This window comes from Gloeophyllum trabeum, assembly GCF_000344685.1.
Source record: "Gloeophyllum trabeum ATCC 11539 unplaced genomic scaffold GLOTRscaffold_00001, whole genome shotgun sequence".
In the NCBI taxonomy this organism is placed as follows: Eukaryota; Fungi; Basidiomycota; class Agaricomycetes; order Gloeophyllales; family Gloeophyllaceae; genus Gloeophyllum; species Gloeophyllum trabeum.
In genome coordinates, this window is record NW_006920410.1 from 3,088,383 (window position 1) to 3,110,267 (window position 21,885).

The 21,885-nt window shown below is 51.4% G+C and overlaps 10 protein-coding genes across 10 annotated transcripts; 4 read left to right on the forward strand and 6 right to left on the reverse strand.

Annotated features, from left to right (window-relative positions):
- Positions 1-103: 103 nt before the first annotated feature.
- Positions 104-3,037, reverse strand: GLOTRDRAFT_53684 (uncharacterized protein). The gene is made up of 15 exons (XM_007862220.1): positions 2,988-3,037; positions 2,840-2,940; positions 2,706-2,789; positions 2,377-2,651; positions 2,301-2,326; positions 2,200-2,251; positions 2,114-2,147; positions 1,731-2,044; positions 1,553-1,681; positions 1,381-1,499; positions 1,117-1,328; positions 894-1,060; positions 745-843; positions 627-693; positions 104-574 (listed from the first exon to the last, which is right to left on the reverse strand). Exons 1-15 carry the CDS (start codon positions 3,014-3,016, stop codon positions 267-269), a joined length of 2,016 nt encoding a protein of 671 aa, XP_007860411.1. The 5' UTR covers positions 3,017-3,037; the 3' UTR covers positions 104-266.
- Positions 3,038-3,147: 110 nt separating this feature from the next.
- Positions 3,148-4,069, forward strand: GLOTRDRAFT_16260 (uncharacterized protein; the record flags this gene model as incomplete). The annotated part of the gene is made up of 4 exons (XM_007861931.1): positions 3,148-3,226; positions 3,276-3,316; positions 3,383-3,718; positions 3,794-4,069. Coding segments are annotated over 4 exons (732 nt in total), but the record flags the coding sequence as incomplete, so codon positions are not given.
- Positions 4,070-4,283: 214 nt separating this feature from the next.
- On the reverse strand, positions 4,284-5,119 carry GLOTRDRAFT_18389 (uncharacterized protein; the record flags this gene model as incomplete). Its single annotated transcript, XM_007861935.1, has 5 exons — positions 4,284-4,403; positions 4,467-4,527; positions 4,582-4,807; positions 4,863-4,886; positions 5,035-5,119. Coding segments are annotated over 5 exons (516 nt in total), but the record flags the coding sequence as incomplete, so codon positions are not given.
- A 184-nt stretch (positions 5,120-5,303) lies between these two features.
- On the forward strand, positions 5,304-6,636 carry GLOTRDRAFT_109259 (ATP11-domain-containing protein). The gene is made up of 3 exons (XM_007863089.1): positions 5,304-5,481; positions 5,587-5,788; positions 5,846-6,636. The coding sequence occupies exons 1-3, from the start codon at positions 5,348-5,350 to the stop codon at positions 6,557-6,559; spliced, it is 1,050 nt and encodes a 349-aa protein (XP_007861280.1). The 5' UTR covers positions 5,304-5,347; the 3' UTR covers positions 6,560-6,636.
- A 175-nt stretch (positions 6,637-6,811) lies between these two features.
- On the reverse strand, positions 6,812-7,707 carry GLOTRDRAFT_69146 (lipoyltransferase; the record flags this gene model as incomplete). The annotated part of the gene is made up of 1 exon (XM_007863090.1): positions 6,812-7,707. The coding sequence occupies one exon, from the start codon at positions 7,705-7,707 to the stop codon at positions 6,943-6,945; it is 765 nt and encodes a 254-aa protein (XP_007861281.1). The 3' UTR covers positions 6,812-6,942.
- An 878-nt stretch (positions 7,708-8,585) lies between these two features.
- On the reverse strand, positions 8,586-9,060 carry GLOTRDRAFT_90321 (uncharacterized protein; the record flags this gene model as incomplete). Its single annotated transcript, XM_007863091.1, has 4 exons — positions 8,586-8,672; positions 8,730-8,789; positions 8,838-8,942; positions 9,001-9,060. The coding sequence occupies 4 exons, from the start codon at positions 9,058-9,060 to the stop codon at positions 8,586-8,588; spliced, it is 312 nt and encodes a 103-aa protein (XP_007861282.1).
- A 2,172-nt stretch (positions 9,061-11,232) lies between these two features.
- On the forward strand, positions 11,233-12,305 carry GLOTRDRAFT_97953 (uncharacterized protein). Its single transcript, XM_007863092.1, has 4 exons — positions 11,233-11,422; positions 11,481-11,543; positions 11,600-11,674; positions 11,730-12,305. The coding sequence occupies exon 4, from the start codon at positions 11,746-11,748 to the stop codon at positions 12,082-12,084; it is 339 nt and encodes a 112-aa protein (XP_007861283.1). The 5' UTR covers positions 11,233-11,422; positions 11,481-11,543; positions 11,600-11,674; positions 11,730-11,745; the 3' UTR covers positions 12,085-12,305.
- A 1,595-nt stretch (positions 12,306-13,900) lies between these two features.
- Positions 13,901-16,016, reverse strand: GLOTRDRAFT_53694 (uncharacterized protein). Its single transcript, XM_007862221.1, has 6 exons — positions 15,076-16,016; positions 14,575-14,880; positions 14,463-14,494; positions 14,332-14,411; positions 14,262-14,273; positions 13,901-14,205 (listed from the first exon to the last, which is right to left on the reverse strand). Exons 1-6 carry the CDS (start codon positions 15,979-15,981, stop codon positions 14,138-14,140), a joined length of 1,404 nt encoding a protein of 467 aa, XP_007860412.1. The 5' UTR covers positions 15,982-16,016; the 3' UTR covers positions 13,901-14,137.
- A 494-nt stretch (positions 16,017-16,510) lies between these two features.
- Positions 16,511-17,380, reverse strand: GLOTRDRAFT_32311 (Clavaminate synthase-like protein; the record flags this gene model as incomplete). Its single annotated transcript, XM_007862109.1, has 2 exons — positions 16,511-17,106; positions 17,158-17,380. Coding segments are annotated over 2 exons (819 nt in total), but the record flags the coding sequence as incomplete, so codon positions are not given.
- Positions 17,381-19,759: 2,379 nt separating this feature from the next.
- Positions 19,760-21,859, forward strand: GLOTRDRAFT_124751 (MFS general substrate transporter; the record flags this gene model as incomplete). Its single annotated transcript, XM_007863093.1, has 10 exons — positions 19,760-19,974; positions 20,024-20,126; positions 20,181-20,305; positions 20,364-20,533; positions 20,586-20,950; positions 21,018-21,110; positions 21,168-21,314; positions 21,372-21,494; positions 21,547-21,680; positions 21,745-21,859. The coding sequence occupies 10 exons, from the start codon at positions 19,760-19,762 to the stop codon at positions 21,857-21,859; spliced, it is 1,590 nt and encodes a 529-aa protein (XP_007861284.1).
- Between the last annotated feature and the right edge of the window lie 26 nt (positions 21,860-21,885).

The following is a 21,885-nucleotide window of genomic DNA, read 5'->3' on the forward strand; positions in this document are numbered from 1 at the left end:
GGAAGTATTTCCTCTTCTTATACAACTGCTCGACCATTTGTTGCAATACTCTCCGCGGCGAAGATGCACTTCTGAGCAGACAATACAACTGCTGGATAATTGTGCGATCACTTTCGTGACTTTGTCCTGATAAGAGGGCATGCAATACTGGAGAAATCGCTGCCATGGAAGCTCCGATTAATAACAAAAGCCTTCTATATACAGTACTATGTAGTATGTGCCTGCCACCATGCACCTGTGTAGGGAGTACGTTCAGATATCGGATATTAATCCAGCCTCTTCTTGGTACCCATCTCAATCTCTTCCAATTTGCTACCCGCACGTTTTCGCCCCTTTGCTAGCCACTGGGCGCCAGCACCCGCGCCAGACCGGAGCTTCCCAACGTCCAAGGCCGGAATGCCAATACCCCTGCCTTTGCGTGCGGATTGGAACCCAGAGCCGTGGTAGTGGATGACCTCGGTAGGTGGCAGAAGTCGTGGCCACGACACGTAGTCGATGCCGTGCGCGAATATGAATGCCATGGATAACGCGAATAGCGTGAACCAGATGAGGAAGTAATAGAATAGGGAGTATTCTGGACACCGTGTTAGCTCTTGAGCCAACGGAGGCATCAAGTATGCACATACGAGAGGTCCGAGGGAGGGTGAGTCCAGCGAGTATCATGAACACAGACAAGAAAGCGAGGTAAGGAACCTGCTTTGGCTTCATAAGCATGTGGAAGCGAGAGAAAATGAATATACGTACGGAGCGGATTATCAGTGGCCGCGAATCAATAATGAGGAATAGAGCCGACGAGGGGCCTCTTCGAGGGACCCACACTCCCGTCATCAGGTCGTATGCATCCTGATAGAACCATAAGCAATATATTCGTCGTTATCACGAATAGATGCTACCTGTCTAGGGCCATCAAAATAATTATTCTTGAGGTACCGCATTACAGACTTGTAGCCATCTTCCAGAGCTCCCGACTTAGTGCGTTGACCTGTCCGGGTGAAGTCCGTCTTAAGTGCTCCTGTCCCAGCATAGGCTATTGATATCAAGTCTGCGTGGTCTGCCCACACTAAAGAAAGGATGAAGTCAGCGCATAACAATCAGGAGACGAGTGGGTCACCGTACTTTCTCGGAAGTCTTTGCTAAGGCTCTCGTGGTAGTCAATGGAATCATCATCCTTCAGCACTCCAATCACTCTCAGCTGCCGGTTCAGCGTCCACTTAGCAATCGCTGCCTGAGTAACATTTGTGCGATCCAAGTTGTCCATGCAATTGGTCCTAACGACGCCTTTCTGGACTTGGATAGGTTCGGTTGATGTTGCATCCAGATGGAAATACCTTTGAGGGAACTTCCGTAATGAAGGGTATGGAATAAATGCGAAAGACTCACCCATTCTTAGTGAGGTCCGACTGGAGCTTCTCGATAAGCAGACTGATTCGCTCCCAGCGCATATGTCTACATTCGGTGTGGAAATCAAAATACTCATATCTGACATCGGGAAGTCCGAGCTATTCGAAGCAGCTAAGCAAGTTGTACTATAACTGCTGGTTGGAACTCTCACCTGAGCAACATAGCGTTCATACTGTTCCTTGACAGGTTGCTCGTGACCCTTGTGATTAACCAGGTTCACCAAGTCCTGAGCGCCATAATGCGATATCATCTCCTCGAAATGTTTTCGCATAGCATTAGCCTGACATAATGTGTCAGCGCTTAAGTTCGACTCGAAGATGTCACCATACCGTGTCAGGATAGTCCATGACTTGTAGATCAGGCTTGTATCGTAGGTTATTCACTTCAGCCCAGAACACCGGAATGCTTCCCCTTATCTGCACAAAGCTCAGCTTCGTGCTAGCTTCGTCTGAAGTGCTCCGGCCTTCATTGAGCTTGGGGTCAACGAGGACGAGCTGCTCAGTCTCGTTGAAGTTGGCAACATGACCATCATGATCAATGCCTCGACGGAAATAGCGAGTGCCTGCTCTGTACCTAGACCTCCGACTGATAAGGCATAGGCGAAGGTGGTAGCCATTGACGTATGCCGAGCGAATGTCAAAGGCTTGAGCGGATAAGGATTATTACTGGCTTAGCGTCTAGCGAGCCGCAGCTCGGATGGAGGGGTACTCACTGCCGTACATGATCGGCAGAATATAGGAGCTGAGCTGTAAAATAGAGGTCAGCAAGGTGCATAGGACATATGGGTACTCAACCTACGTCTTGGTTTGGATCAGCAGTCGTGGTGTCAATGAACTTGGAATGCAGGTATCTTCACGGCAGTCAGCGATAAGTCTGCCGGACCAACAAGAACTGCCCACTTGTTCCAAAAGAATCTGTCATCCGCCTCCACAGCCCATCAGCTCAGGGACGAAGAATAGAAGTAAATGGACGTACCACCTGCCACAGAGCCTTTCCCTCGTCACTCTGCCTTGCCGCCCACTGCGCTTGCAACCTCCTTGTCAGGTCCCACCCATAGCTGAAGAAGAAGTAGCCATTGTCCAGATGCGAACGAACGAGAGCCAGTAAGTGCGCCTCCACCGGATGGGCAGGGTGCTGGACGGATGCTCGAGGGTCTACCGGGAGGATCTCGTATTCCGTCGCACGATATATGTCTTGGCCCATGAGACGACCACGCAGTTCGCGTCCAGTCAAGACAATAATGTAGTCAGCTGAAGCGAGAACATATCAAGTCGCATAACGCATGAGTGATAAGTGATACGAACTGAGTGTCAGCGAGATGATTCCCAGTATTCCATATATTGTCTTTGCTGACCGCTGGCCAGCGGGAGATGCAGATACATTGGGAGCTACAGTGTCTTCGGTCAAGCAGCCAAACCACTCGTCCTATGAGGCGTACCGTTCAGGACAATCTCTCCGGAATCCCTCTGTATAGTCAGGGATCTTGCGCCAGCGCTGGCTTCGGCTGGCGTGAATGTGTACGATGCAGGGTCTATATACCTAAACCATAGTCAGAACGTAGGTTCACCATAAAGCGCATTACTCACAAGTTCAGGCGTTTGTGTAAGACCTGCATGACGGTTCGAGTGAACTTGAGTATTGCACCGCGTCTGTGGCGCGGGTTCAATTAGGGCTTCTTTGCTGCAGTCAACTGCTTTCGCGCTACATACACGCCCAATCCTGCCATTCGTTTGGTATCTCCTCATGGTGAAGCTTACACCGGAGCTCATTGCGCAATGCCCGTCCGGCCTGAACCCTCTCAAAGAACGGCAACTGGATTTAAGAGGTGCGCCGGCTTCCAGCTTCGCTCGAGGCGCTCACAAACCGGCTCACAGGCTATAAAATCCCTGTCATCGAAAATCTGGGTGTTACCCGAGTACGTGGCAGTTTCTACTGGGCTGTGGATATGGTCGCTCATTAATACTTCTCGCGGGGCGCGTAGGACCAGCACGATGCTATAGATTTTACAGATAACTCCATTATTGCGCTTGGAAATCTACCATTGATGCGACGGCTACGCACCCTCCTCCTCGCCAACAACCGTATAGCATCGATATCCCCCTCCCTCCATGTCTCAGCCCCTAACCTTACCTCCATCGTCCTCACAAACAACAACATCCAAGAGCTCGGTGACCTCGAGCCACTAAAGGAGCTAAAACATCTACAGTACCTGAGTTTGCTCGGGAACCCAGTGCGGGAAAAGAAATGGTATCGCGAATGGCTTGCGTGGCGGTTACCTGCGCTGAGAGTTTTGGATTTCCAGAGAATTCGTGACAAGGTGTGCCTTCATCCCCCTTGATCGCCTCGCATGCCAGTTGGAACCGACTTATTTCGAACGCGATTCCGTTGACAGGAGCGTAAGGCAGCACGAGCGCTATTCCTGACGGCAGATGGTCTCCCGACCAAGCTAGCCACAACACTGGCCGAGACGGTGTCCACTCACTCGACGAAGCCACCTGTGACGACAGATGAGCCCAAGGCGCTCATGGAACCTGGTAAAGCAGGGCGTCTCATGTCAAAAGAGGACCAGGAGAGGGTCAAGGAGGCCATTGCACGTGCGACTTCTATTGAGGAGATCCGGAGGTTGGAGAGAAGTCTGAAGGAGGGATTCTTGCCCACTATGGATTCAGCATGACAATGTCGACAGTACATAGTTGTATTTGCTAATAGTACAAAATTCTTGCAGTACTACGATACTGCCCGTGCGGACTAACCTAGATGTTTGAGATGATGAACAAGAACACGACAAGTTGGGGCAAGTCGTCGTTGAATGCTTCCACATAGAGGAGTTACGTATCACAGATGACTGGTGATGACGTACAAACTCAATAGCCTTGTACGCCAGCCTCAGCAATCCAAAGACCATGGAAAGCCAAAGCGATCACAGCAGTGAGGTTAGCAAGAGAGCTAATGCCATGGAGGCTAGAAAATGTGGCATTCAAAGCCTTCATTTGGGCCGACACCTGTAGAAACCGACCACTAGCATGAGAGAAATGATTATAGCAATGTCCTAAAGGAAGACCCACATCTGGTTGATCATAGCTCTTGCCCTCCTCCTTCTCAAGCTTGTGGCGCTGAAACATGGTCCTAGTTATGCGGGAATCAACTCTGAACTTAAGGCACGAGAATCGTGATACGTACTTGCTTGTCATGGGTCCAATAACAAAATAATTGATGGCCTGGGACAGGAAGACAGTTGCAAGGGCGTAAAACTGTGCAACGTCCGCCACGTTCGGACGAGCAATGTGCGTAACCACGTCAGGGTGGGAGAACACCCATCTGGCCATGAGGAACGAGGACAGGGCCATCGAAATGACAAAGTAGACGGGGAATGTACGATGCTGAAGGGTCCCGAACTGATGACGAGCTACGGACATGTTTTCAGCCGGGGTTCGTCAGGCACAGCAAAGATATGAACGAACGCAAGGCCCTCAGAGCAATTATACCTGGCAGACAGGTCAAGTTTTAGCTGCCTCATAACAAGGCATAAGTAATCTGAGAATACACACCACCGAAGAACGTCACCCACACGGCTGTCGATGATACCCAGAGTGAGCCTACTTCATTGAGACTACGTTTATAACCATAGCTCACCCATGCCAAACAGCCAGCTATAGCCCAGGACATACAGGCCGTTCAGAGAGAAAAGACGTCCCAAAGAGGACAAGGTCAATGCTTCGACTTTCGTCATGGCTGAGCGCTGAGCGTTGAAGCTTGAACGTACTCGACGAGTACCGCAAGGTGCGGACCAGTCGCGCGGCAGTGGCCACGATGGACGTCACCACAGTTGCGCACGTGGAGGCCACGAGGGGAGACCAATCTTGCTTACGTCCTTGCGTCCTCTCTTACCCAAGGCTTCCTTTGGGCTTTCTCCAAGTTTCTACGATCTGACGGCCACAGCCCGGTCATGTTTAGTTTGGCTAGATGTTCTCTTCTTCCTCCGCGATTGTCTTGGTTAGCCTGGAATGGTCGTCGCTTCTTTCAACAGCAAACGAGCTATGAAGCAAAGTACGCGGAAAAACTGGCTAGAGTAGCTCAAGAGTGAGGTGTCATGCTCGATGTGCTTGTGGTTGATCGTGACAGTTTTCTTACAGGAGTCGCGTTCGATGATATCTTCTTTTCATCTCTATTGTATATACCGGGCAGACGAGGAACTAGCATTGAAGCACTCAAGGCGAAACTCAGGGAGGAGGAGCAAGAGCGTAGGAGGAAAGCCTTGGCTTCATCTGCCCGCCCAAAACAGCCGGCTGCAGGGGCACAGACGTCTGCTACCACTGGTTCAGCCCCATCTGACGATACCCCGGCTATGCCATCCTCGCATGCCAGGAAAGATAGTTCGCCTGTAAAGGTCCGCCCTTCGTTCCCATTTTTCCAATGACATTCGCTGATGCGTCCACTCCTGAAGCCTCTTTCTTCCTTTCTCAATGTGTCTCGACTTTTCGAAACACCTCACACATCAGAGCAGGTATCGGCGCTCTGGACTGCGTACCACTTATTGCGGTCGCAAGGGACGGGTCGAGGTTACGTCTGCGCATCCATCCCGCTTGACACCTACCACCGCATGTCGGACGTAGCAAAAAGGTACCCGACGTTCATAATCCCCGTGCCGAGGGATCAGCCGGGAGAAGGCGAGAGGGCATACGAGTTCTACTTCATGCAATGGGACTTCCATGAAGCTCCGGAGGTACCCTCTCTAGAATCGGCGAAGAATCCCTTCGTGACGGGAAGGCGGGGAAATCCGCAAACTTCTACGGTTCTATTTACGCCGCTGCAGGAGTACAAGCTTCGACAAAGCTTCGCAACGCCTTACCTAGTCCTCACTCACTATACCGACCTGGCCAAGACACATGGGGTAGTGCTACTGCGCGGGGAAATTACGCCGTCCGCCGCTGCCCCCGTACCTTCTGGAAGTGGTCAGGAGGAAGGGAAGTATTTGCTGAGCCAGGGGGACGCGCAAGCTCTAGCCATGAGCTTGCAGAGGTTCTACTTGTGGGGAACGGGTAAGGGGGAAACACAGGAAAGGTCGAAGGAAAGAGAAGAATTGCTGAAGCGGTTCCACGAGGCTCCCCCTGATTTCAAGTGGGAAGACTTACTCAAGCATACCGACTTGACGGTGTAGCGTACGAAATCGATGGGGTAGTTCTCACTGTGATTATACATATACACATACTCCTGCGTCGCGACGTTAATGCCGGCCATACCCTCTCTCTCATGATCAAGAACAAGGCAGGCGGGTTCCCAAACATTGTCCTACTTGTTCAATGATGGCCGGTGGCATAAGTATACTAAGCAGATCGCACCAATTGAGTCCACTAACCTGGAAAAGAGCGTGCCAAGAGTACTTGGTGGACCCAACGGAATGTGAGTGCATCTCCAGATTTTCGGTTTGTCCACGATTTGGGACCATGAATGCCCCGGCAGCGGCAGCATGGAGAAGGCAAACATAACAATGATGCCAACATTAAACTGTATTGATGACCACCGAATACCAATTGTAACCGTTCACAATGCTGCATCCTTTTCTGCCTGCACTATGGCCGACGAGAAGGCATCATCGTAGGCTGTATTCAGTTCGACCATCTCTCTCCCGACCATCTCTCCGAATCTCCGCACCAATCCCGGAATCTCACCCTCTACCGAGACTGGCTTGCTAGCAGCCACCTCTATGCAGCCAGGCTTTACATCCACCAAGCCGCAAGCAACAATCTTGTCCAGGTATGCCAACGGTTCCTTCGTGATGTTCATCGCAAATCCGTGGGTCGTCAGGCGATGCCGGACCTGCACACCTATGCTCGCGATTTTGGTCTGTTCGTCGAGGAACACACCGGTGTGCTGCGAGGGGATGTAGGATATGTTATGTCCTTCCTTCAGTTGTCTCTCGAGCGTCTTCTGTATCTTGCACACGTAGTCGCGTGCTCCCAATGGCGGCTTCCATCTCCCCAGGTCTATCAACGGATAGCCTACGATTTGCCCAGGTCCGTGGTACGTGAGTTGACCCCCTCTTTGAGTTAGGATGAATTCTGCATCATCTACATTCAGACGACGTAAGCGCGCCTGCTCGGCATCGATTTCAGCCTGAGTTTGTCGGCGTCCGAACGTGTACACAGGTGTATGTTGCAGGAGAAGGAGAATATCCTTGTAGGACGACGACAAACGACGTTGTTCCAGCTGAAGTGCATGTATCTGCTCCTGGAGGGCAAACGCTCGCTTGTAGGGCAGAGGAGAGTGAAAATAATGATAGAAGATTGGTGGTAGAGAGGAGGCCATTCTACTCGTCAACGACTGGAGGGCTTAGGGTTAGGTGTGGTCTCCGGCAAGACCAGCGAGACCTCGGGTACCAATCCAACAATTCTTGCGGATAGTAGTGCTCAGACCCTCTGGCGGTGCCATGTCTCATATAGCCGAGGGCAACCTGCTGAGAGGTGCGCCGTGAATGTTATTGCAGCTCCGCAATGTGGCAGCTTAAGGCGCTGGTCCCGTCCGCCGAAGACTGTCACGGTCTCCCCGAATCACCCAAAGTCAATGCTTTCAAATCGTCTAGTGGAGGCCACCCCAGCTTTTTATCTCACTAACGATACTAGATCACATTCAATTCGCAAGAAGTGCAAGTTTCTCCGCACGCTCCCAATGGGGTTACGCGTACGCCAATCACCGCTCATCTGCACCCGCTCCCTCCGAATTCAGCGGGTCAGCCTGAGCAGCCTGAGGATTCCATCGCAGCTATCTTCTTCGGTACTGACGCCAAATGCACTGGAATATTCTAAATTTTGAATAAACCTGAAGCTAACCGCCGATAGCCGCTACGCCAGCCTGGATCAAGCATCGTCCGTTGGTGTCTTGTTCGTGTTGCCCACCTCCTTACTAATTTCCTTGGGTCTCCCTGATAGATTTCCGTCGAGTGGTCTCAATAAGACATCCGCCCTTCCACAATCTGGTTCACTAATTAGGAGGTTGCGTGATCGCTCTATCAATGATTTCGGTGATTTCACGACCTATATGGCGAAGTGCACGCGCCACAATGAACAATGGTAGTTGATGCGCAACTTCTAATTTACTGTACAGGTATGTGCTTAGCAATGTCCATAATGCTAATTAATGAAGTAGTCCGTTAATGCAGAATAGTGATGATGATCTAGGGTACTTGGTTAATATTGCGTCACTTGCTTCCTTGCAGATTTCCGTGAGGGGGCGCCCCACGCAAAGTTGTCTTCTTCAAGCATCTCAGCTTGGTACTGTGAAAGCCAACGCACTTAGTGAGTGCCCATTTTGAACGATATGCATGTACAGACCTTGACATCCTCTTGGTCCGCTAGGGTGTCCGACGATTCGTTCCAAGTCTTAAGGGAGTTCTATAGCTATAGCGAGATTTGTCGACGTTTGTTTTTTCTGTGACTCACTTTAGTGCTTGATCTGTTACTGTTCTTACCGACTCCGATGAATCGCAGGGCCCGTACGATAGGTGACGAGGGCTTTGAAGAGCACTTCGTTCTTAGGCCGAGGTTCTATCACACATAGGAAGGCGTCAGGACCATGGCCTAGGGACTTCGTTATAAAACCTACGTTGGACGACGATATCACGGTGTATGACTCGGAAGACTCGAATGACTGTAGCATGGGCATAGTGAATCGTGATGGAACGTCAAGAGTCGTAATAAAGAGGGCGTTGGTATTCCGGGTTAGTGAGGTCGGATGCCCGGGAACCACTCAAATTTATACGACACGGGAAAGAATATTAAATGCCTCGATGCTGGCATGGCGTTACTTCTCTGTCATAGACGCAGCATCTCCGGTCGTATTCATAGCGCAGTCGGACAAGTATAGCAGTGCCCGCCAGTTGATCCCGGTCAGCAGACACTGCGGAGTGCGTGATACATCCACACTCCGCTAAGACTTGTCAAAGTCAAACAGAATAGCACTGTTCACTCGCCCTGATCATCTGCTTGGAGCATCGAAGGCCGACTGTCCTTGGAGCCGGCATTCCCTCATTGACAGGCGCACACTGTTGTCCAACCTACTAAATTGTGCCGAGGACTATTTATAACGAGAGCGAATAAAAACAACCATGGGGTGGGAAGGATGTAAGTGAACGACCTGGGAAATCGGGTTGAAGAGGCCGCAATGAAAACTACCGCTCCAGGCGGAAGTAAGAAGGAGTTAATGACAGCTGGATATTGTAAGGCTTATAGTCACCATGTGGCGTATTGCACGCGAACATTTTCTCGTCGTGTCATACCGGAAGACCTTTATCACCTTGAGAGAAGATATTTCACGTGCGGCATGGAAGGCACAAGCCGAGATATCTGGACGATATCTGGATGAACAAGATAGGCAGGAATAAGCTACGAAGATGTTCAAATAAGACGTCAGTCTTTAAAGTCGACGTACTAAGCTGAGCTGAGCATTTACGCACGGCCTGTAGTAATGCTTCGGGGATCTACGTACTTGGAAGGGAAGATGCTAACGGGAGAGTGGAGCGTGAAGGTAGGTCTATCGAGACGAGAAACAATGAGCGCGCAGCGCACATACATCGTCCCAAATATAACGGTCCCACATAGCGGCCACCTAATCATGTCTCTATCTTCGAACCTGAAAGAGACTCAAAGACTTACCGAGGTGTCACAGTTCTGACCATGGCCGAGGTTATCGTACCACGGCTCTCGTGGATATATGCGGTTTTGGTGCCCGGAAGGCACTCCTCCGCATTCGAGTCTCCTCCGTAAACCTTCGACAGGGGAGCGGATCTTGCACACTAGTGAATCGGGAAACAAGAGACGTTAAGCACATTGGGCAGCATCAATAGAGGTAACCTAGACTCTACCTTCTTTAAATCTATCCTTATCTGTATGTTTCTGCCCGCCGCAGCCAACAATAGGCATAGGCAGAAAGTGCGTATGTTGCATTGGAATAGAGTGAAACTCCGTATTCCCCACAGCCCGAAAGTCTTCCTCGCTTCTGCAAAATGCTCGCTACATCGGCACGATTGTGGAGAAAGTTGTGAGGGCCTCAGTACCTCAGGGATGCAGGCAATCCCGTGTTCCGATGTTTCCCTACCCACACTAGGCAGCAGATCGTGCCTCCAGGCGAACGTTCGGCAACGTGACGTTGAGCGGTGTTGGCATTAGCGATTATTTAATCGCTGAGCTAGCCTCGGACTCCACCTTGTTTGACTATTCCTTTCCATATGTTTCCTGATGTTTAACCATAGTGCCGGCTAAACAGTGTCCCTTCAGCGGGAATAATAGAGCACCTCCCACAGTCCCTTTGGCCCTCGACAAGGCGGTCATACGTCGCAGTGGTCCCCTTGAAGTTTAACGGGACTAGTGATGCGCTACCTGCAACCCTGACGACGGACATTAAGTATTAGGATCTTCACGCGGATACACAACTGACCAGGATTGCACGGTTGCACCGGTAATTAATCGAGTGCGTTGTGTTTGTGCGTGTAAAAGACACATTGCACGCTGTTCTGGACTCAGCGCACGATTCGCACTGAGATCCACCTCCACTCGCGAGAGATCTTCGACGACCCGGTGTTGATAAAATGTAGGAACAGCGGCCATCCGCTAGGCCAGGTGGGAAAAGAATTATTGATCTGATCCCCGGGTGATGTCAAACATGTCGCAATAATGAATGGACTTAAGATAGATTGGGTTATGTGCCTGGAGAAAACGCCGCGGACATTCGAGGACAGCCCAAGTAACGGAATGTCGTACTGAAGAGACCGGTGGACGGTAGAAGACCAGCCTCAGTAAGACGATGCCAGGTTGACAGGCTGGACCGCCCTCCAATCTCCTTGCAAATCATATAGATGACTATTATTCAATAAATTATGCTGGACAAATTAGTACAAGGGCCAATGGCCCGCTAGAGTACTGGGTATCTCATGCTGCATCGAGCCAGCGCGCTGGCGCGCTCACTTCTGTTTCTTAGATGACTTCGGCGGACGGCCCCAGGACATATTGTCCTCATCGAGCATCTCGGCCTAGATGACTCGAAGGTGAGCAATCACAATAGGTCCGGAGCGGTAGCCATGGACATACGTATCCGCCACTCGGAGCCGTAGCTTGTGAGGGTACGAGTGATATCTGGGAGTACGATGGTGGCTGCATCGAGACTGGGTCAGTTGAGAGCTCAGCTATTGCATCGTGCTTGAACACACCAGCGAGATCGTGTACTCCGGAGAGGAGTCTGACACGGGAGACACAGGAGATTGTTTACTTAAGCTCTTCGAAGGCTAGTTCGCGGTCAGACGATGCCATTCGTAACGCTCTGCAAGGGGGGAGACGTACCTTTGACTTCAGTGATATGCTGGACAAGTTCAAGGATGGCATGATCAGCTCGCAAGCACGACGTTATCTGATAAGGGAGAAGCAGCTGGGAGGGTTGCGATGGATTCTGAGGAAGGAGCATCGAGGAGCCGACTTTATAGTCCGAGCGAGCAAGCGTGGTCGGCTTTTCGGGAGTCACAAAAGCCACGCAATGGAAGCAGTGTCTAAAGGGCCCACTAGTGGCATTAGAAGGTCAGCAGACCTGGGCGCCCTGACAGACAAGCCAGCAATTCGTGATGCATCCGGATCTTCTCCGTTTCAGTCCAGTAACATCAACGAGATTTGTACAGCGAAGCAACAGACCGGGACATGCTAGTGCATCTGCGCCGCAATGAGACAAATGCAGGACATGGGATGGACAAATTCTTCAAGCTAAATCTTTGACGTAGCCACAACCAACAGGTAACCGTGTCAGTCGAAGCCGGGATGTCTGCAGAGAACCGCTAGGAAGCCGTGTCCGAACCTGCTAGCTCAACGAAGGCCAAGCTTGCTCTGAGTAGTGACGCTGATGCCTGGCTGAGTAACGAACCCGCCGATGTGGACTGCACCTCCAAGAGATGCAGAATATGTGAACAAGAGATTTCCGGCAGAGCGGACTGGCACCGGCACCCGCCACAGACACTGAGACAGCTGCCTTATTCAGCGTTATCCTCTCTCATCCCGCACTTGCAGTTGTCAACGTCTCTCTATCGAACTCTACTTCTTCTGACACGGAACGACACTAGGTCACGTTCTGCTGATAATACCATCGCCATAGCTGAACATGACCTGTCCATTCTACACGCTCACTTCGGCGGCCACCCTAGACACTCGACTCTTTCCGAGAATAAGTATATTGGATTCCATCCGTGCTTTTCAAATGCACATCCTTGCACATCCCGCTTCGTACGATTCACTTGAATCTAACTGCGGCTGGGCAGAGGTTAGTCAGAGATTCAGAGTGGCATTAATGATGCATGCTAGATATAACGGACCGTTTAATCCGTGCCTTGAATGGGTACGTACTATTCACTCTGATTATAGCTCGCGTCTTTAACATCAGACATCCTGCCAGGGCATTAAATGGCCCCCGTCATGTGATGTATTCTTTTTGTACAGACTGCACCCGGACTTAGTAACATTTGCTCTTGCACAAGGCATCGGACTCCTGATGCTTACTACCGGTGGGGGCCAGCGTTATCAGCAAGCCTCCGTCTACTGTCCCAGTCAATTCTCCGTGCACGTACCACTCCCTTGTAACACGCCAGAAGTGCACAATATACCTCGGAGTATCTTCCAGTGCTCTGGACAATGTCGTAAGATACTTGCTCTTTCTATGATCGGGGACTTACGAACAAGGTGCGAAGCGTCCTACATTCGCCACGACGTGGGACTGCAGAGCGGATGTCTATCTTGGTGCCAGTGCGTGTTGAAATTTGCACTTTGACTTCTACTTCGTATGGTCGCACGTCTCGAACGGCGCGGATCGCTTAAGGCACAAGCCTATGCATATTGCATCATATGGCCGCCGTTGCGTTCCAAATCGCGATGGGGACGTGGATACCAGCCGGTATGCAGATATTGGTCACGACTCTCTATTAGAAGAAAAGCCTGCACAGTCGAGCCACTGCTACAGATAGTGATTTCTGTGATGCGGTCGTTCCCCGTGGCCAGGTCCGAGAACACTATGGCGGGACATCTCAACTCGAGACCTTGGGTCTTGAAGACTTAATGACGCTGAACTTTGCCTGCGAGGCAATTCTGTTTAAGCATTGCCAGCTGGCTGGCTAGTCTAGAGCAGGGGTAAATCTCGACATTTTGCCCGCCGTGCCCCCTCACTCCACAGTCGTTGGCGCCGATAAGCTCCCGAACCATGCGTACAACGTCTAAGACCGCACCGAGACCGTTCGCGACACGGCAAGATCAGTTAATATCTATGTTATTTTCCGCTCACTTTCCCAAGTTGTGACCATCCAATTTATGAGACTCCTACCTCAGCGACATCCCGCGAGGGAGTTGATGATGGCTGAACAGTTTGGGCGCTTCCACGTCCGATTAGATATTTCCAAGACACGATCACTTACAGATTCTCTCCGGGAATCCGTGTGCGGATTGTGCTATCGAAAGCATAGAAATGACAATATCAGGACTTCGGGGAAAATGACTATCACGAAAATCCACAAGAACTCCCACCCCCTCTTCAAGATACAAAAGAGAAATGATAATACATACGCGCAGCACAGGCGGAAAGTTTACATGTACAAGCAAACAACAAATGGTGATACATCCAGCGTAAAGACGCCATCATTCCCCCATATACAGCATCGTTCGTAGACCTGTCTTCCGAACTGTCACGTATTCCAGTCTTCATCGACCTCGATTTCATATAGTCATTCATCATCGAAGTCCATGATCTGGCTTGGATAATCGTCAGGAACCTTCCATAGCCAATAAGGTCCTGGCAGCTTTGTGAGTATCGCTGCAGTCTCTACACTGACAAATAGACGACGTTACCTGCTGGATCGCCTGTATGCAAAATAAGCCTGAGCATTGTATGTAAGTACAGCCCAGTCTGGTCACTTACCTTCCTCGTGATACGCTCCAGTCCAGTTTCCTACCACGCCTGCGGCGCTACAGACTTGACCAATTTGCACACCTTCCGCGCTAAGGTCGAGTGAATAACAGGGTTGGTACCACTTGATTCGTCCTGCTTACCTCCACTGTGTGTTGGAATCATAGATAGACACCTTGATGTCAGTCTGGTCAGTGCCCTCATTCAGACCGGCGATAAATAGGAAGGGAAAGCTCCCCGGCAACGTACACTTACCCATCTCCATCTAATTCCCCCAGCTTCCATTCGGACGCAACCTTTCACGTTGGACTCGTTGCCGTTGGACCCTCGGGATATACCGACAAAATGGATTGGTGGCGGGTCATCAGGGCGTAGGGCGCGACAACCTCTTGGATGGCCAACGAAGCTGAACTCTAGGTCCGCATCATGGTCCGGGTCGTCACTGGGTTCAATCAAATCAAACTCGGTTTCGACCAGACGGGTTGCTTCCTGGAAATTGGGATCCGTGAAGAATACAGGATCCCGAGCAGTTTGCCCCAGCATCCGTCTCCTGCCTCCAAACTATATTATTGGTTAGAGAAGATCGGAACCTAGCCAAAGGACTGGCAGACTGACATTGAATGCTAAAAGTATAATATATTAACAACAGAAGCAACCAATTATATATGAACTACTCACAGAATAAATCCCTATTACAACGCCAAGGCGGCCGGCGGTAAGAGTCGCTTCGTGAACGTACTGCTGTGTGTAGACCCACCTGTAATCCATGAAGCAGACGAATCTCCTCCAGTGGCCGGCAACACCTGCCCAATCTCTTGTGCCCCTCTTGTCTTGCGTCCCAGGGGCCGAATATGCTCTTAATGCATCCAGCCCCAGGGTGCAGACGGGAGGCCTCGTGCCCGGCCACATACGCTGAAATTCCCGTAGATTCATAAGAACGACGTTGATGTTGTATTCAGTGTGTTTCCAGTTGATCGTGTCAGCATCTTCGAATGGGCCGTATCTCGTACGCGCCGTGTAATTCCGGAGGTCGTAGACGAAGCAGCGACTGATAGTCCGGAGGGGTTCGAGTTCACTTGCCACCGTGCTGTCGTCCGAGACCTGCTTGTCCGTACCGTATCGTGCCGAGTCGGTGCAATAGTGGAAGAAATCCCGGTTTGATAGGGATAAAAGCGCAAGAAGGCGATGCATTTCAGTGATGTCAGGCGCGTCACTAGGGAACCTGACGTTGCGCAGGACCCGCGCTAGCCACCTCATGTTACGGGATTCTTCATCCTCGGCATAAGGAAGCGCTTCCTCGAGGACCGTAAGAAATGTTGCGATGGATCGGCTGAGGGCCTCAGGTTTCGCGGGACCGCTTTCGTCGAGGTGCACGGATTCTGCTCCGATGCGTCTCTGGAGCTGGTCCTTCCAGTCGTACTTACTACATCGATTATTGCCTTGTCCCTGCTTCAGAGACAGCACTCTGCGCGGGTCGTCGAACTGCGCGAGGAAGAGCTGCCTCCAAAGATATTGGTCAGGGGATCTGTAGATGAGATCCCGGGCACTTCGGCAGGTCTTGGAGAAGACAGCGACATCTCTCGGATGGCAGAAGGCAAGTGTATGCTCAGTAACTTCGGATGGTACGGCCAAGACTGACCGAGTCGAGTGCAGAGTCGCCATGCTGCAGCGCGGACGTGTCCAGGAGCCGATAGCAGTCGGCCTTCCGACGCGTCCGGACTCCGCCCACGCTGGATATGATGTGACATGCTGAGTGGATTTGTCACGCTTTGTGTCAAATCGCCACGTTTGGTTCCGTTCCGCCCTGCCAAGGGAGTTGAAGTTGAACGCCGTAAGGGCAACCGGTAGCTGTTTTCTATTGGTGTTCGGCACACACAGCAACGATGCATTTCTGGCCCAACATGATTGTTTTGATAATACGACTCATATATACGCAGACACTTATCTGGCAATGATCTACAAACAACTATACCCTCCCCCCGTCTAGGTGATCGATAATAATCCAAGCCAATAATGTCAGAAAGGAAGTGAAAACAACTCGATCGAGCGCATTTATAGCCAAGGGTACCGTGCCTTTCAGCGGTCCTTAGCCCAGTCTACGCGTCCATAACTACATATTATTACCTCGCCGTGATGCAGACATCGTGGAAAGAAAAGAGTATCGGCAATCCCACTAGCACGCAGTCACGACCTACGCCGCCGCCGAGTCAGCGTGAAACCGGACCCTGCGGAGCCATCTGTTTGGATCCCGAATCGCGGTTCGAGAGTGAAGGAAACGGCGGTTATCCAGTAACAAGAGGGTGTCCTCTTTGAAGTGCTCCGCAGGGACGGCGAATCCGGTGTCCTCCTTCCCCAAGAGGCTCTCGAGAACCCGAATAGCCCTCACTGCCTCTTTGTCGTTCTCGTCTGCAGTGGTGACGCCCTTCCTGTACCGGATGAGCGCCGGTCCGTTCGCTGGGCGTTCCAGCAGCGGTTTACGCAAAGTGTGAACGCCCTTGAAGAACTCGGGAGGAACCTTGATGTTAAATTCCTTGGTCGCCAAGATCTCGGTGACGTCAGGCGGGAGAGCGGCGACGATGTCGGCTACGGGCAAAAGACGGAAGACGCCTCCGCCCTGCTTGTCGGGATGGATGATGTGAAAACCAAAGAACCGCGTCGGCTTTTCCTCGAAAGATCCGTCAATATGCCAAGAGAATTCGTCGAGTGTGTGGGAAATTGCAACGGCTTTTTGTCCTGTCCCTTTGGATATCACGCCCTCTGGCTTGTTTTTGATGTCCCATAAGGCGCCTACGACGAATAATAAGACAAGGTCGAGTAAGAGAGCTGAAGCTGACATACCCTCGGTTGCAGAATGGGTGTCGGCCTTGCCGAGCGCCTCGACAATTTCAAGCAACAGCGCCGACTTGTCCTCGATGGTCCCTCCGAATTCGCATTGGATTTTAGCAACTCCATGCTTGTATAATGCTTCACGGTATAACGAAACCTGGGCTAAGCCCTCGTCCTTGGACCAGGCTCTAAATGTCGTGCCAGGCGGAAACGAGAAAGTCTTCTCGGGTTTCTTTCAGTAAATAGTCAGCGACACCTCTGGGAGCCCTGCATATTGGTCGAATATACCTGCTGCATCCTGCGCGGTATGTCCACGGTAGACGCTGAGCGCGACAGGGGACTGAGGGGACGAACGTCCTCAGACCGCCGATTGAAGTCAAGGGGCATGCCCTGGCGACCGTAATAGCGAACCTGAGCAATGCTGCGTGGCAGGAGAGGACGAGATGGGGGGATAAAGCAAGCGTTGCGTAGGGCGGAGCTCGATGGACGTAGTTGCTTGAACGTCATTGTGGTGAGAAGGCGAGTGTGGTGCGAAGGCGAAGCTGACTACTGGACTGCACTGGTGAACAGAGGCTGGGTGTGCAGCCTTTTTATACCAGTACCCAGCGTTATGAGGTGTATCCATCGGCCGGGCTCCACGCTCGAGGGACGCTCTGCAGTCCCCGAGCCATTGAATTGTGCGAGAGCATGGAGCAATCTCTGTGTATGGGAACACGAAATTGTCCTACATTCCAGAGGGCGGGTAATAGCACCGTCGGAGATATGAACTTCTCGGTTGACGCGCATTCCGACCCTTTGGAAGATGATAAGTAATCACTGCAGCGAATCAGCACCAAGACCTCCAGTTTTACAAATTGATGCAGCTTCACCTGGAATACCCGACAGACAGTGGGAGCAAACGTTTATGCAAGAATTGCGTTTGCTACGTCCCCGCCAAGCCTGAACATGGGAGCCCAGGTATAGCGAAAGGTGCCATAGAGTCCGGGGTCTTCTCAAACCTGCCTAAGGACTTCCTTCGGAGGCCACAGGAGTTTTGGGACAGACCAGTCTGCTCGATTCAGAGTGCCTCAGTCAAGTCAGCCTTACTGGCGTCTCAAAGGTCTATGCCACTGCAACACGGCTCAAAACCAAACACCAACCTCATCCAGTTGGTAATGAACGTTCCTCAACCATTGCAGGGAGGTCTAAGTGACGCTAGATAATGGGCGCGCATTTTCGGAGCGTAGCAGAACGTAATGCGATACGCCGGAGGACTTTCCCATGTTCCGATAAGAGTAGTCCTAACCAACATCGTAAGCCCAATATGGAGGCAGAACTGACAGATTTAGAAGAAATGACCATCTTGGGCGAGATCACCCTTCCAGTGGTAAACTGGCAATATCTAATACACACTGACTGAATTCAGACCGTGGATGGCCGTGAGTATCTGATGAACCATGCTCATCTTGGTATATCGGATACTCGCCTGCGCCTGAAATGGAATTACATTCGTACCGCCAATTAGATGGAGCCTACCTCCTTGCACAAGGGGCCCTAGTTGAGCTCCGAGTCTCCTAATTCATTTTTGCCTGTAACGACCTTGCCACCTTGGACTCACTGACATGGGGAGTTTCGCATATGATTCTGTCCTTGACAGCATCACAGATTAGATGAACGTGGCGCATATGCTGCTCGGCGGGGGAAAATCCCATGCGGGAAAGCCCGACGGTATCGAGGCCAAAGTGAGCCTGAACTTTGGACCCGAAAATTATATCAGTAGAGTCTCTGAGAGCCATTGGACAAGGTCGCTTAACGCTTATCAACATAAGACGGCAGCCATTGCGCAAGCGGGTTTGGTGGTTGCATTGTTCTGCGATTGCACGAGTTCAGAGCCTGAGTCTTCTTCGCCCTGCGACAGATGGAGTAAGCGAAAACTTCTCACATAAGTGCCTTGCGTGTTCCGTAAGTCAGGGATCTAGACATTCGAGTCGTTTCAACAGTACAGTCATCACCCATCATGTAGAAGTAGACCTGCCTCATAAGCTCGCATGACTGGGAATCGTCGAGGACGTTGATGTACGTCATGGACCGGGTATCGCTAGAATTGACGCTCATGATATGGCAGTCTGAATTGCCAAGTTGTTGGACGATCATGTACACAAGCGCGCAGAGTCGGGTATCTTCTCCGAGTCAGAGACTTATCGGAACTAATTCGGAAGTCTTGGGCGCCGATGGCATGAGAGTTGGAACCAACCCGGTCAATTCCGGTGGCAAGTTGACCCACTTCCCTACATCACCGCGGTACCATAGATTGCGTATTCTCTTGAGTCTTGTCCGCGAAGTTCGCCGATCTGAGGCCAATAGGAATGTCTCCATATTGTCGTGATGGGTTTCAGAAGGACACGATATGCATCTCCCACGACGAGCCTTTGACATGATCTCGGGTAAAGGGCATGTGCACTCTTCTGAAAGGGTATTTTGCTGTAAAATCCAGTCCTTAGCAATCAACACCGAATCTTACCGACGGCAGCCCAAATATCCCTTATTGTGCGCTCTGGGGTGCTTATGAGCGCACTCATATCTCGATAAGAGGTATCTCCAGAGTACTGAACCATCCTTGAGTTCTAGACCCGTAATGACTGTCAGACCGCCATCAGACCCAAGGAGTGGTAAATCACCAGCAGTCCACGGCGTGTCTGAGCCGTCAAGGTCATCCGAGGGCAAGGAACGCGTCAACGAGAGGCTTGCAGACGACAGAGGTCACGGTGTCGACATACACAATCCCTACAACTGGCCCTTGAGCAAGAGCGCTGCCAACGCAGTCATTGTCTGTTTCCTAGGGTTCCTCTCGTGAGTCACCATTTTCGCCACTACACATTTCCGAGCTAATTAGTCCCAGGTCCCTTGTATCCTCTGTCATAGTGCCCGCGCTCCCGAATGTGAAGCTGGAGTTCGGGGTCACCAACGACGAAGTCGGAACTCTGACAACTTCTCTATTCGTTGTGAGCTTGCATCAAACAGCGCCTTTACAGCGAAAAGCCGACATGAAGATATAGCTAGGCTTGGGTGTTGGCCCTTTCCTTTTCGCTCCACTGTCGGAGCTATACGGGAGGATGTTCGTCTACCGCCTGACCATGACGGCTTTCACCGTGCTACAGGTTGGCTGTGCCCTATCCAACTCGTAAGACTTTCCTCTAGATGCATGAAATCCTCCCTCAGACTTAACCTGTCCGTGGAAGAATAGGGACACTCATCATCCTGAGGTTCCTGTCTGGCGTTTTCGGCTCCGCGCCGCCATCGCTAGGACAAGCGACCATTTCTGACCTCTTTTCCCCGGGCGACCGAGCCCCTTGGTCTGCTTTATATTCCCTCGGACCGATGCTAGGGCCTTGCATTGGGCCCCTGATTGGTCAGTGCCATCTGCTACATTGTAATGCATCGCTGACGAATTATTACGACAGCCTCTTTCATAATCGCCGCCAAGTCCTGGCGGTGGGTCTTCTGGACCTCAGCTTGCATGTCAGTCTCGTCTCCCCTCGATTATTCTATCATCCAGACTTTTTATCTCAGTTCCGGCGGCGGCACAATATTCCTATTTGTCGTGTCCAAGGAGACGTACATGCCCGTCATCATGCAAAAGGCACAGATGGAGCAAGAGCTGAAATCAACGCTAACCGGCGGGAGTAAGCGTGTATGGTCTTTCCCGCTCAAGCCCCACAGCGAGAAAAGCCCAGCGGCAAAGGGAATCTACAGCAAAGCCTTGTCCCGACCTCTTCGTCTTCTGACGACGAATCCGATCTGCTTAGTTCTGGGCACCTTTTTAGCGGTATGTGACAATATTTGGACCGCATGAAAGCTAAGGAACACTGATATTTTTCTCCTGTCTCATGCAGTACGTGTATGGCATGCTATACCTTCTATTGACGTCTCTACCGCTCCTGTATCGAGATGGCCAAGGGCGTCTGTTTTCCTACCACCTATCCGTGGTAAGTCTGGATTTGTCAACGCTCTACCGGAAGATGTCGTTCCCAACGTCGGCTCAGACTAGGTCAGGTCTCTGTTACCTGGGCCTCGCGGTGGGTTTTGTTATAGCATCGTTCACCACGGCTTACGGCTCCAGGCGATTATACAACCACCTCGTAAAAGTCAACGGAGAGCAGCGGCCGGAGTACAGACTGCTGCCCATGACTGTACGCTGTTTTGGGCGGTATCCTTGGGTTCAGCGACTAACTAGTTGCCACGCATAGGTCGGAATGATAATCCTTCCGGTAGGACTACTGATGTACGGCTGGTCAGCCCAACAGCACGACGCGGTCATAGTCCCGCTCATCGGGAACGCTCTCGTCGCGATGGGTATATTCGTGACCTTCGTAAGTACATGCCATCTACCATGCCCTGGAGCGCTGACCGTTCGTTCCGCAGCAATCCATCCAGGTCTACCTCGTCGACGCGTTCTCGCCGTACTCGGCGTCGGCGATCGCGGCTGCCACACTCCTCCGGTGTTGCGCGGGGTGTGGACTGCCTTTGTTCGGAAAGCAAATGTTCAAAGGAATGGGGTGAGTCTGATATGACATTAACCGCTCCCAGTGCCACAATCCTCACATCATCAATATTTCGTAGGTACGGATGGGCGGCCACCGTGCTCGCACTCGCCACTGTACCGGCCATTCCGATACCGCTCATCCTGTACAAATATTCACGATCTCTCCGAGAGCGTTTCCCCTTCCATGGCTGATATATTATTGTCCGCTCACCCATGGC